The following is a 12,817-nucleotide window of genomic DNA, read 5'->3' on the forward strand; positions in this document are numbered from 1 at the left end:
GGAGCCACGGTGACTCTGCAAATATAGCCTTGGGAAGGAACTTGTGTTGGTGGAACGTGTACGTTCAAAAGTTGTTTTAGTTGTGCAACAGAAAACTCAGATTGGACATATAGTCTAGCTAGCTGTCTGGATTTACCCCAAAGAGATCTGAGCAGCAGTTAACCATAGTCCTCATGAATCCACTGGGGTTTAAACTTCCAACACCAAGAAAGTGGAAGGTTTGTGACATAGAAAAGAAGGGACATTGGGCGAAATTTCAAGCAGCACCAGAGCAATGCCGGAAGTGGAATGTCCTGAATATAGACTAATTAATAAATAGTTCATACACTGTATGAACTATTTAATAAATTGAAGATATTGGTTATTTTAATTTGTATGTAAAGACTTATTTCCCTTGTAACACACTCTTTTTCTCCTCCTCCTCCTGAAGTCTCTACTCCCCCTTGATGTGGACGGTGTACCTGGGTAAACTCCTGCTCAACCCCAGCAGCCCTACTGAAGAAGTGGCTCGTGTTAAGCAAATCCACCTCCACCAATACTACGACGTTGAGTCCCACGACTATGACCTGGCCCTGCTGAAGCTAGACCGGCCTGCCTCCACGCTGCTGGCTGGACATGCTCGACCAGCCTGCTTGCCTCCGCCTACCCACCAGCTGGAGCCAGGCCTGCTCTGCTGGGTCACCGGCTGGGGGACTCTCCGTGAGGGGGGTAAGATTGGAAAGAGGGAAGGGGAGCTTGAGGGAAATGAGGAGAGAGGATAGAGGGAGAAATGTACGTAGTAAGTAGTAAGTAGTGCGTACTGATTAGGCTAAAACTTAGCATGTAGTATGTAAACAAAAGCAAAATCTGGAAGGCATGCAGTATGTTTGTTGGTAGTATGTAGCAGGTAATTTCGAATGGAGGACCGAGTGAGGACCCACTTGGAGTAACTACTACTACTGTTCACACTAATTAATTCAACAATTTTTATTGCAAGGACTTGTAATGTGGCAAAACTTCATTTTTTTCAAGACTCAAGGTGAAGGAATTGCTTTTCATTCATCCCATTATAATTTCCAGCTGACCTAAGGCTTGGTTCACCTAAAGGAAAACATCATTGCGCTTCGTAAAGGGACACTTTCAAATGAAACCATGCAGGTTTATAAAAATGATGGACTTTTATTTGGTGCTTTTGACTTGTAGGTATATTGTATGAAGTCTGATGTCCAACTGCAGTAATTGTTTTGTTATTTATTTGTTAATATTTCTGTTACAGGATGAACTTTTTCTATTGGCCTATGTATTGCAATGCAGTATATTCACAGGAAGTGATTTTTTTGTGACTTGTACAGCTTGTAAAAAAAACATTTTGTCAGCAGAACGTTTGAAGTAGCTTGCAAGATGTGAGAAGTCTTGTGTGGGAGGAATTGTTTAGTGAGTCTTGGTACTTTTGGTAATTTGGTGGTTTGGAAGAGTGAAAACACATGAACTGAACTTATTCAAATTAAAGAGGCAGGTGAAGATAGAGTGATGTGGGTGGAAGTGGGTGGGATGGGGGTTTCTGATGAACCAAAATAACAGATCAAGGCTGTTTGAAAGAGACGTGCTGGAGGAAAAAGCTGTTGCACCGCTATATTTCCAGTGAAGTGGTTTCTTTTCCCTCCAAAGATGAAACCTTTAATATACTTTTTTCCCAAACTGGTTGGTAATTGTGTGCGCATAAAAAGTCAATTTACAGCGTGTAGGAAATCTTCAGGCTTGTTATTTGTTAAACATAAATACGGTATGTTTAATGCTTTCTGCTGAACCTGAGCATTCAATATATCTGAAGTCTGGGACCTATTCCACTGAGGGTTTGTAGGTGGATCTGCAGGTCCACAATTGACATCCAGTGTGTGAATCGAAACTCAGCAGTTAAGATGTCATTTTCAGTTTTCTGTAGAATAAGAAAAAGGCAAATATGACAGCAACTTTAGGAAGGCAAAGTGAATGCAGACTTTATCTTAAAAATATAATTCATACATTGTCTCTAGTGCCTAAAAAAAGAGGAAGACCCTTTTGGCCTTCACTCGTTGACTTTTCATCTCTGATCCCTCAGGCATCGCCAGTAATGTGCTCCAGAAGGTGGACGTTCGCCTGGTCAGTGAGGAAGCCTGTGTTCGCTCTTATGGCCACATGGTCACTCCCAGAATGCTTTGCGCTGGTTACCGCAGTGGAGGCAAAGATGCCTGTCAGGTACCATACACATAAATACAAAACCAGTTGATATAAATGCCTTATGCTTTCCCATTTCATTTCACAATGCAATTTGGATTTACGGTTGCAATTGATTTTACAGCCTGCCCTTTGCTGTTTTGGTTCAGTCCCACCACTCTCATCAACTTTAATTTTAACTGCAGCAGGCTGTTTTTAGTCAAGCTGTTCTAAAATGTCACTGTGAGCGACTTGCTGGTGAACTTGGTGTAACATTTAGCAGCTCAAGAGTTAGATTTTCCCTTTAGGAGATGGTGGAGAGCAAAATAGAGCTAAAAGGAGAGGGAATGTTGGACTTATATTTCTTGAGTGGACAGAAATATGACTCCAAATGATAATAATTGCTTTGTGTCTGGTGGATGTATAAAAAAATCCAAAATAACAACTTGATAAGGTGTCACAGTTGTTTAGAGCTAGAGTTGCACTGCCACCAAGTGGCAACAAATATATGAAATTAGTGAATGCAGGTTTAAATCAAAGCCCATGTTCAGAGGCTTTATATTTGGCGTATCATACAGTTATCTAGTAGGCCAATATTCTATAGTTATTATAATACATTTAAATTTCAGGAGTAGGCTATTATGTAATGTATGGTTTGGGTAAATCATCTAGTCATGGTGTATTTACATCCGCCACAAGGCACAAAAGGGTGAACAAACCAAACATTACTCGCACGGTGCTGACATTGTTCATCCTGAAAATCTTCCAGGTTTGGGAGTTTGTGTTTCTCACAAACAGTTCAGCTCATTACGTGAGTTTTTAAAGCCAAACATCTAAGCACTGAGTGATATCATAGTTGAGTCATAAGTTTTGATCATAAACGTTATCAATTATTATGGTTACTTGGTGCTATAGAGATAGAAGATTTTTTCTTTTGCATCTTAGAAAAAAAAAAAACATTTGACCCCCTGTCCTTTTAACATTGCCTGTCTCTGTCAGGGAGACTCTGGCGGTCCCATGGTGTGCCAGGAGCCATCGGGCCGCTGGTTCCTGGCTGGGGTGGTGAGCTGGGGCAAAGGCTGCGGGCGTCCAGACTACTACGGGGTCTACACCCGCATCACCAGGCTCACTGGCTGGATCAAACAGGTCATCAGCAGCCACTGACACAATGGGGATCTTCATCATTATTACATCAATATACTAATAATCCCAAACTTGGTGTAAATGAAACACAAACCAATGGAAGATAAAAAGTGCTGGAAGATGAATCAAGATTGCTTTTCAGCTAAACAGCAAGCTGGTAAAATGTTAAAAAGCCTTTATTCATAAGTCATGAAGTAATAAAGCTAATAATAATCAACCTTATTTAAGCAGCATTTTTCAGAACTGATATTCTGAAGTTTGTATCTAGCATGCAGTAAGACACTTGCCACTGTTGATAAGAAAGGTAACAGGACTAAAAAAAGATGAGGATTTTTTAGATAAGTGATTTTAAGTACTTTGTTAGTTATTGAGCCGTCCCTAATGTGATAATTTACTCTATTACAGGCTGAATCATCTATATTTTAAAGATATTGAACTTAAAACATTTCCCCCATAATAAAACAGCCTTCTGTCTTGTAATCGGGCTTAAGAAATACTGTGTTTTGTGAACATACTGAATATGAATAACAACTAGTCTACAGCCATGCTAACAGCTGGCTAAGGCTGTCGGCTACACACAGTGTTACTTTGAGCTAAATGCTAACGTCAGCATGCTACCATGTTAAAAATTATGATGTCAAGATGCTGACGTACAGCAGGTGGATTGTTTACCACATTTACCATCTTAGTTTAGTATATTAGCATGCTAACATTTGCAGTGCAACTGAGGCTGATGGGAATACGATTAGCATTAGTAATGCAGGTGTTTAGTCATAAACATGATGGTGAGGCCATATTAAAAAATCTAAAAAAGATAATCGTAGATATCAAAATTCACACACAAAATAGTGTGTACAAAATTCCATAGCAATCCATCCATAGTGATAGTGTTGGTTTGATCAACTGACTGACATTGCTAACCCTGGAGCAATGCTGCTAGCATGGCTAAAAAACTGCTCCAATTTATACAGTGTATAACAGTGTATGGGGCTGAGACTGATCTCCCTCTCATCAAAATACATGCAAATGCAGTCAAGACCATACTTCATTCTTTGGCATCAGATTTTATGTGATACTGTTTTCAGGTATACCGGTAAGTAAATGTCCTCTTCACAAGGTGCCTTTGAGAAAGAATGGTTTATTTTCGGGGTCTATGAATCATTGGGTCCATGGTGAGGTTTTATTTTTTAAGCTGAATTTATTATCAACAACAATGCAATTCTCAAGGTGATCGGGAGCAGGGGCCAGAGTCTGACATCCCTCCCTGTGGCTGCATGCTCAGTCACTTTGATTTGTAAACAAATCTGGAACTGAAGCCGTTTATCCTTGGAAATTGAATTGGATTCTGCTGAATGATAGACAAGAAAGCTCCTCATCCATCCATCCATCCATCCATGTATGTATGTAGCATGTATGTATGCATGGATGGTTGTATGGTTGTATGTTTGCATGTGTGTATGTATGTATGTATGCATGTCTGACTCTGACTCTGACTCTGGAAAAGAACCCTAATCCGTCTGGGTGTTTCAATATTTGAAGCTTCACATTTTCAGTGTAATTGGTATTTCATTAGGCTGTAAACTATAATGAAAGTTCCGCTCAACGAGGCATAACTACAGTACTCAAATGGGTCTCTGAAGGCCATAGATCCCTTCATTATGGCAGTTGCATGATAAGTAGTGTTTAATGCTTATAAAAGACATTCACCATATTCTGTGGAGCATATTTAAAGGATTAATTTTAACATTTGGTAAACAGCAGATATGTGTCTTAACAATTAAAATGATTTGTTCAGTGTTGTTTGTCCAGTGTTATTTAGAAACTTTACACTCTGTAACATTGTAACCTTGGTTCTCTGAGTGAAGAAACTGTTTCTCCAGCTGTAGGTCACATGGAGACAGACCTGATCAAACTATCAGTGATTCTACGCCAGCACAGGTGCTTCATAGGGCGTGTCTTACTATCCATGTACCTGACCTCAGGGGTATCTTTCCCATATATATGGAATATGGAACAGTGGAGACATTGTCTGGATAGAGAATATCACAGGATTTCTGGGTCTTATTTTAAATAGTTTTCAAGCTCCTCCCTTTGGCTGCCTTTAGGGGGCACCAGTGAGCAAAAATAACAATTCTGTATTCATGACAAATAAAGTGATTTATCTTCCAATGTGTTTACATTAATTGCCTCTTGCAATTAGTGTGCCTCAAATAATATTACATAACACATCTTGACCCAGGTGGGACTTGAACCCACAATCCCCAGCTCCGGAGGCTGATGCCTTATCCATTAGGTCACTGGGCCAACAATAAAGTATCCCATAAAATAAAATAAATAGACAAGGAATTCGAAAAGTCATACAACTGTCATGCAACTGCTGTTGGTGCTTTATTTCAGAGTCTGGGATACTGAGATAAAGTTGAAGCATGGAGAATTTCTCAGCCTCCCAGACAATGTCACACATATATCCCCAGTGGTCTTAAAATCAAGGTTCTCTGTCTGTTTACCCGCCCAAAAAAATGTGATGCTTTTCTTAAAGTTTCACTATCAGCTATGCAATGTCATAAACATTATTTCACTGGGAGGTCGAAAGATAATGGTGCAGTATTTCAGCTTGTTTTCCTGCTTAATGAGCTGTTTGCCTCTCTAAGGGTAGAGGGGAGTGCCTGACAGAAGATGTATGTATGGTTAAGTTACTGTAAGAAGGAGGCCTGCAGCTCCCTTGACCTCTTACTCTTTAGTCAGGTAATCAATCATGTTGGCAAACAGTTCAGCTGTCCATCCATGTGTACCATAGGTCAACCAATCAATTGATTAGTATATTTATCAGGGAAGACCCCTACAAATTAATGCAGTCTAAAGTAAAGGAGTGGTTACCAACGTTCTGCAGAGGAGAGAGCCAGAAGTAGAACGGGTCGAAAGAGGCGTGGGATGTTGTTTAAATCATGCACATTGACCGTCTTGCTGCTCTTATGTTTTTCTTTGCCTATTAGAACAGTTAGGAGGACAAATGGATCTGATTTTATTCCATGCATGTATGTCTTGTCTTTACTGAAGTGAATAAGGAATTAACAAACAGATAACATCAAAATAGTAACATCAAAGTAACAATAATACAAATTAAGGAGAAAATCCCAAATAAATGACATACGTGCTTACCATAGACTGAACCAATCTTCATGCAAAACGTTGGCGAATGGCAGGAATTTAATTCTATTCCATGTTCAACAGGCAAAACGTTTGATTAAAAAAAAACACTTCCGTAGGTAAACATGGCAGAGCCAAGAAGTGAGAGCCAGACAAAGCTGGAGGTTGGTGGCTGGAATTGTTTTGTTTTTTTGGCCCAGATGACCATCCACAGATGTCTCTCTGTTCACTCAGCTGTTTGGGAAATGAATGGACATGAACACAATCTCCAGCTCAGGAGGCTCCTGCATTATCGATTACACCACTGGGTCACTGACAACATCATGTAGCATAAAGCCACAGGGATTTACAGACAGTTTGTAAAAAGAGCAAATTTTAGCTAGCCTGAAGGGGTCATGATTCTTTATCAACCTGCATACAACGTTGGAAGCCAAGTCCTGTTCATCCCTATGAGGTAGCCGCTGATTTATACACATCTCTTTTGCCACGTAACTCTAAGATAAAAAGTCTGTTTGGGTCCCATGGCAACATCTAAGGTGCTGGGAGTTTTAATTCCATTGTTTGGCCATTCTATCAACTACCATTATAAAAATAGGGCCATCTATGGAGAGAGTATTCCTATTGGCTGTTCTGTGAAAATCGCTGTGCGACACAGGGTTCTTAAATTGCTTCCTTGGCTCCTCCTTTTGACTCCCTTACTTGCGCCTTAGTCCATCCCAACAAGGAAGCATGGGAGAGACTCTAGGAAGTCATGAGAGGAGAGAGAGGAAACAACGAAATGTGTTTTAAAGGGAAGCAATGTCCTCTGAAGCGCCACGTTAATACGTCATCGCTACGGCTTACGGGAAGGGTGCTCTCGTGTATCCTGGCTCATAGGTCCTTGGAGTTCCGGACTCGATCATTGGTCCTTGGGGCAGGAATTACAAAAAGGCTTTGAGACGGCCTTCATGAAGAAGGAACCGAACAACTTCTGGTTCTACTGAGGAATGAGGAGCTATCAACTAAGGAAGTGAGAAGGACCCAGAGAGAGGAAAGTTGCAGTGTGAAGTCTTACTCTACTTCCGAATCTGGTGGGGTTTCTCTACCCACTGCAGCTTAAACCTAAAAATAATACAATTTGCTAAGCATGTCTTTCTATAGATGCTAAAGTGGGTTTTTAGGTTTAAACTGGGGACCTTTCCATCTGTGGTGAGATGCTCTTCCACTGAGCTACACCCCAACTTCCCTGCTTCTTTCCACATGTTGCCCATCATTTTAACATTTGCTTAAGTTTGAAATGTGCCATTGTTTCTACGAGAAAATGGGACTTCATGTTTCTATCAAAATGCTGGATTTTATTCAAGCTCTCCACGCCATAGCGCTGTAGCATGATTGTATGAATGGGTCACGTATAACCACAGCATGACTAGATATTAACTTCACTTTTTCAGTTAGGGCCAGCCATATACAAAGAAAGGATCCTGGTTCGAGATATAAGTATTTAGGCCAAGTGTGAAAACGTCCTTAGACGGCATTGAAATATTCAGCAATTCCAAAAAGCCTCTCTGACCTCAAAACATAGACAGAGATGGTGTCATTCAGTCAAACACATTTTACATATCACAGCTGAACAGCTGTATCACACCCTTAGCTAAACAAAGTATGCAGACACATAGAAGTGCTTTAGGGGGAATTAAATATGACATTTTAATAATCTGTTTGAATACATAAATGTTCCCACAAATTATTCACCCATGCTTAGGGAAATGTCCAGCGCGTGAACATTGTGCTGCATGGCCTTGACTGGATCCATTTGTGTGTATCCTTTTATAACTGGCAACCCTAGATAAGTTCAGAAACAGACTGTTAGAGGTTAATACACATGTGTCTACATAAACGTGGTCAAACCACACAATAGATTTTTCTCAGTATCAGTATTTTCATTAGTGATGGCAAAGGATTGTGTGTGTGTGTGTGTGTGTGTGTGTGGTATAAACTGACAGCAACATGAAATCCAGTCAAGCACTAGTTTACTTGCTGTCCTCAAGGCTGCGGGATTAAAACATGTTCCCTGCACTCACTGAACCATGAACAGTGTACTGTAAGCAGAGTCCTCGCAAACATAAGGATTTACATAACAAATTTTCCCAGTTGTGTAATAACTGTGTACATGCCATGGATGCAAGCTAAGAAACGTGTCATTTATCACTGTAACAAAACAAAACAAAAACCACAAGAGCGTGACAGGAAGCTGCTGCTTTTCTTGACAAAGACCACAGCAAGGGGCACAAGTTGCATTCACCTCTAAATATGTTGTGATTTTTTTAAATTAATTTCCAGATGCATTCATTTAAGAAACAGAACAAAAACATGAGTAGTAACAGTACTGTGCCTAATGGCGGCAGCGGCGTGTCTATGGCATCACAAAACCAAAAACCCGAAACAATAGCTGAGGATAGTTATGATGATTTAATGAAAAAACTCAAAAATGCAAAAAAAACAAAAAGGAGTCCAGGAAAGAAGCGGGCATAAACGGTTAATACAAGAATAAGCAACGAGTAAAATAGAACGCAAAGGAACACTAGCACGAACTGGGAAGACTAACAACCAACAACACTAACTGGAGACAACACACAATGATCTGACAACAGGTCACCTCAGGTGAAACACATTAGGAATGGGCAGAGTAACAAAAAAGGCGGGAAAACACAGGAAGTAATGTAAACACAACAAGACAGAAAACCAGTCTGTCAAAATAAAACAGGAAACAGAGCAAAAACAAATACGGAACGTCAGCTGAGGCTGTGGACGGCTGGACGTCAGCTGAGACTCTGGACGGCTGGACGTCAGCTGAGACTCTGGACGGCTGGACGTCAGCTGAGACTCTGGACGGCTGCACGTCAGCTGAGACTCTGGACGGCTGGACGTCAGCTGAGATTCTGGACGGCTGGACGTCAGCTGAGACTCTGGACGGCTGCACGTCAGCTGAGATTCTGGACGGCTGGACGTCAGCTGAGACTCTGGATGGCTGGACGTCAGCTGAGACTCTGGACGGCTGGACGTCAGCTGAGACTCTGGACGGCTGGACGTCAGCTGAGATTCTGGACGGCTGGACGTCAGCTGAGACTCTGGATGGCTGGACGTCAGCTGAGAATCTGGACGGCTGCACGTCAGCGGACGTTCTGAACGGCACGGGCTCGGGCAGGGTCGGACTGGGCCAAAAATTCCGTAGCCACACCAGCCCACATTACCACTCCCATGCAGCCCCACCCACGGACAAGTATATTCACTAATTATATTTGTGTACATATGATGAAATAATCAGTACCTTATGTAACATAGGTACATTTAATCATTTAACGTAAGTAGCTGGCAAACAATACCTACTTCATGTAGCACATGTTTATAACAAATTGACACATACTGCTCATGTATGTTGTTTGTATGCTGTTACTGTCATTCTCTACAATATGTTGTTCTTTGTTGTCTGGTTGATTGTCTGTGTTTCTCTCTCTGTTGACACTGTACATGTTGTCTGTCTGGTTATCTATATTTTTTCATCTGCATGTTTTGACTAACTGCAATCGTAATAGGTTTTTATGGCTGTCTGTGATTTTACTTCAGGGTTTTTTCTTGGTCAGAATTGGCCTTTGGTGGAACAGAAAGCAAGGGGGGGGGGGGGGATCTGGGAGTCCTCCACCAGAAAACAGTGAGGGTAAAAGACTTAAATTCCTGCATTGTGATACATTTTTAGGCACCAAAGGAAATCACAAAATACTGGTGGAAGGTAACAATTCAAAGTACACAATATAATGGAATATTAATATATTCAGTAATGGAAAAATAATATATCCCCAGTGGCTAGAAATGGCAAAAGGTGTAAACCAAGCCCTGGGTATCCTACTCTGCCTTTGAGAAAATGAAAGCCCAGATGGGCCAATCTTGAATCTTCCCTATTTGACGTCATAAGGGGAAAAGTTACCTCCCCTTTCTCTGATTTGCCCATGGCAAGTTGGTCAAGGCCACACCCCCACCCTCCACCTCCTAATTAGCATTTAAAGCTACAGAAGCTTTGGATACTTCAGAAACAGTATAAGGCTTGAGATGCCTTAGATACAGTATTAGGGGACCACTAAGGCCTATATAAAAGCATTCAAAAAGCAGCATGTCATGGGACCTTTGCTTTATTGTAATAAATGGACAGCCATGTAACACAGACCAGCATACAGGGAATCCCCAGGACAGCTTTCGATTGGGATTTCATTTAAAATTCTGAAATGCAAATGTATGAGATGTTGAAAAGTACTGAAACAAAAATAACTTAATACACACATGCCTTTTTCAACCATGTACACTTCCAATCGTTTTAAATCAAAAAGCAGCAAGATTTTACTGGATTTGAAATTGCTGTTAAATCACACTCACAACTGTGCTAAATATTGTGCTGCCATAATAAAAAAGGCCTTTAGCTAGATTTTTATTCTCCGTCTCTCCATTGCTCCCCTGGGCTCCACTGCCTTTCATTCCTTGCAATGATGGGTTAAACAGACGAAGGCTCTGTGTGTTTTCATTGTGGTTTAGATTTATCTTGGGAGTAGTGGTTAGACTGCGAGAGAAGGAGGACGTGGGAGGAGGTTGTTGAGATTGTGCAGAGGTCCAACAGGAAAAACAGAGAGAAGGAGAGACAAAAGAAATCCTAAAGACAGACATATGGCTAAGGAACTTTAAAGCACACATGTTTCCACAGGCTGTGTACAATTTCAAATGCAAACATGCAAATATAGAGCACTACGCCAGCCCCCTTGTCCTTGCTAGCCTCCAAGTGCTCACTCTTAAAGCGCCCATATTATGCTCATTTTCAGATTTACAATTGTATTTTGAGGATGTTACAGAATAGGTTTACATGGTTTCATTTATAAAAAAGGCCATATTTGTGTTGTACTGCACATTGCTGCAGCTCCTGTTTTCACACTGTATGTTAAGGTCTCTGTTTTAGCTACAGAGTGAGACATCTAACTTCTATCTTTGTTGTCACATGCTCAGTAGCTGGGTAAGATCACATCAGCTAGATAACTCTTTCTCCAACTTTGGTCAGTACAAGGCAGGATTAGCTGGGAGACTTCTTCTAAACGAGGACACACTTGTGGAATACCTGCAGAACAGGGACATGTACTTTGCACTTTTCATGCATGACAATGTGGCACAAAGGGCATACAGCCAGCTTACAGCAGCTGCCAGAAGTTACTGTAAAAACAGGAAGTTGAGGAAGAGAAGAAAAAGGGACACATTGAAGTTCACATTGTTTAACATTTTCCATCCATTGTAGCATTATCAGATAGTTTTTTAAAAGTTACATTCCACGATGATGGTTTGTTTTAGATTTTGACTGGTCAAAGCATCCTGTGCTTGTGTCTTGGTGTCCTTGCGATGCTCAGCAGGAACGAAGGCGGTTTGATTGAGAGGAAACTGCTTTGACAGGGCAATGATGCGACATTACATTGTTTATAAGGCGGTTTAGGGGGTGGGTTGGACAAGGTGGGTGCCGGCTGCATGGTCTTACAACCACGTGAAGCCTGCAGGACGGCCGCCGTGATGCCGGTGTTGGGGCTGAGGCGCTGTTTTCCAGGAGGCAAGTTTCTGCAACCTCTCCACTTCCTTGGCTGCTTGGTGCGTGTAGTTTGCAGCGGTCTAGAGGCAAGGTCCAAATAGCCCATCAGGGGCTATATGACGTCCTATAGTTCAAGCGGGTAGCTGAGACAAGCAGCCGGATGTTTAGCTGTGCCATGGTCTGCCACACCGTGATCCTGGACAGCACAAAAGGTTGGGATGGCTGTCTCGTCTTTGCCGATCTCGGTCGCCAGGTCCAGGGGAGAGCGCCCCAGGCGGCCATGGCGAAGACAACAGATTCTGTGCCGTGATGTTTTGGGCTTCACACTGGTGCGAGCGGTCGGTGACCTGGACACAGACCCGGTCACGGGGGGGGCGGTGGTGAAAATAGTGACCTTTGGGAGCAGGATAGAAACTAGGCTCTGCTCCAGATGGGAAGCCTGTTTCTGTGTCACAGTGGACATTGGTGGAAGTGGACCCCCAGTTTCCAAAGGTGAGAGAACGCTTCCTTGCTTAAGGGCCAAAGTTCCAACAAGCTAGGCCACAGAGGAGCATGTCTGGATGGCGGCTCCTGTAACAAGACGTCCCCGCTTAGGAGCATGTGCTAGTTGTTCAGGCAGCATTGGGATGCCTTTCTGGTCCGCCGCCTTTGTTATGATGTCAGTTAGATCCATAAAAAGAGCCAAAGTGGTGGGGAAGAGGGGCTGAAAAGGAGAATTCCACCGTGGTGGGGCCCCTGGCCGCTCAGGAGACAAAGAGAGCCGCAGTG

The 12,817-nt window shown here is 42.1% G+C and overlaps 1 protein-coding gene and 1 non-coding gene across 2 annotated transcripts in view; one reads left to right on the forward strand and one right to left on the reverse strand.

Moving 5' to 3' along the window:
- Positions 1–3,795, forward strand: part of LOC117952291 (transmembrane protease serine 6) — a 14,429-nt gene extending 10,634 nt beyond the window's left edge. Inside the window, exons 16-18 of the mRNA XM_034884437.1 lie at positions 431–708; positions 2,078–2,214; positions 3,172–3,795. Coding sequence (XP_034740328.1) covers positions 431–708; positions 2,078–2,214; positions 3,172–3,336 — 580 coding nt within the window. The 3' untranslated portion in view covers positions 3,337–3,795. The remainder of the gene's footprint in view (positions 1–430; positions 709–2,077; positions 2,215–3,171) is intronic.
- Positions 3,796–5,546: 1,751 nt separating this feature from the next.
- trnar-ccg lies at positions 5,547–5,619 on the reverse strand. Its single transcript has one exon. It is a non-coding gene; the product is annotated as a tRNA-Arg (tRNA).
- Positions 5,620–12,817: the final 7,198 nt, after the last annotated feature.

This window comes from Etheostoma cragini, chromosome 2 (assembly GCF_013103735.1).
Source record: "Etheostoma cragini isolate CJK2018 chromosome 2, CSU_Ecrag_1.0, whole genome shotgun sequence".
NCBI lineage: Eukaryota > Metazoa > Chordata > Actinopteri > Perciformes > Percidae > Etheostoma > Etheostoma cragini.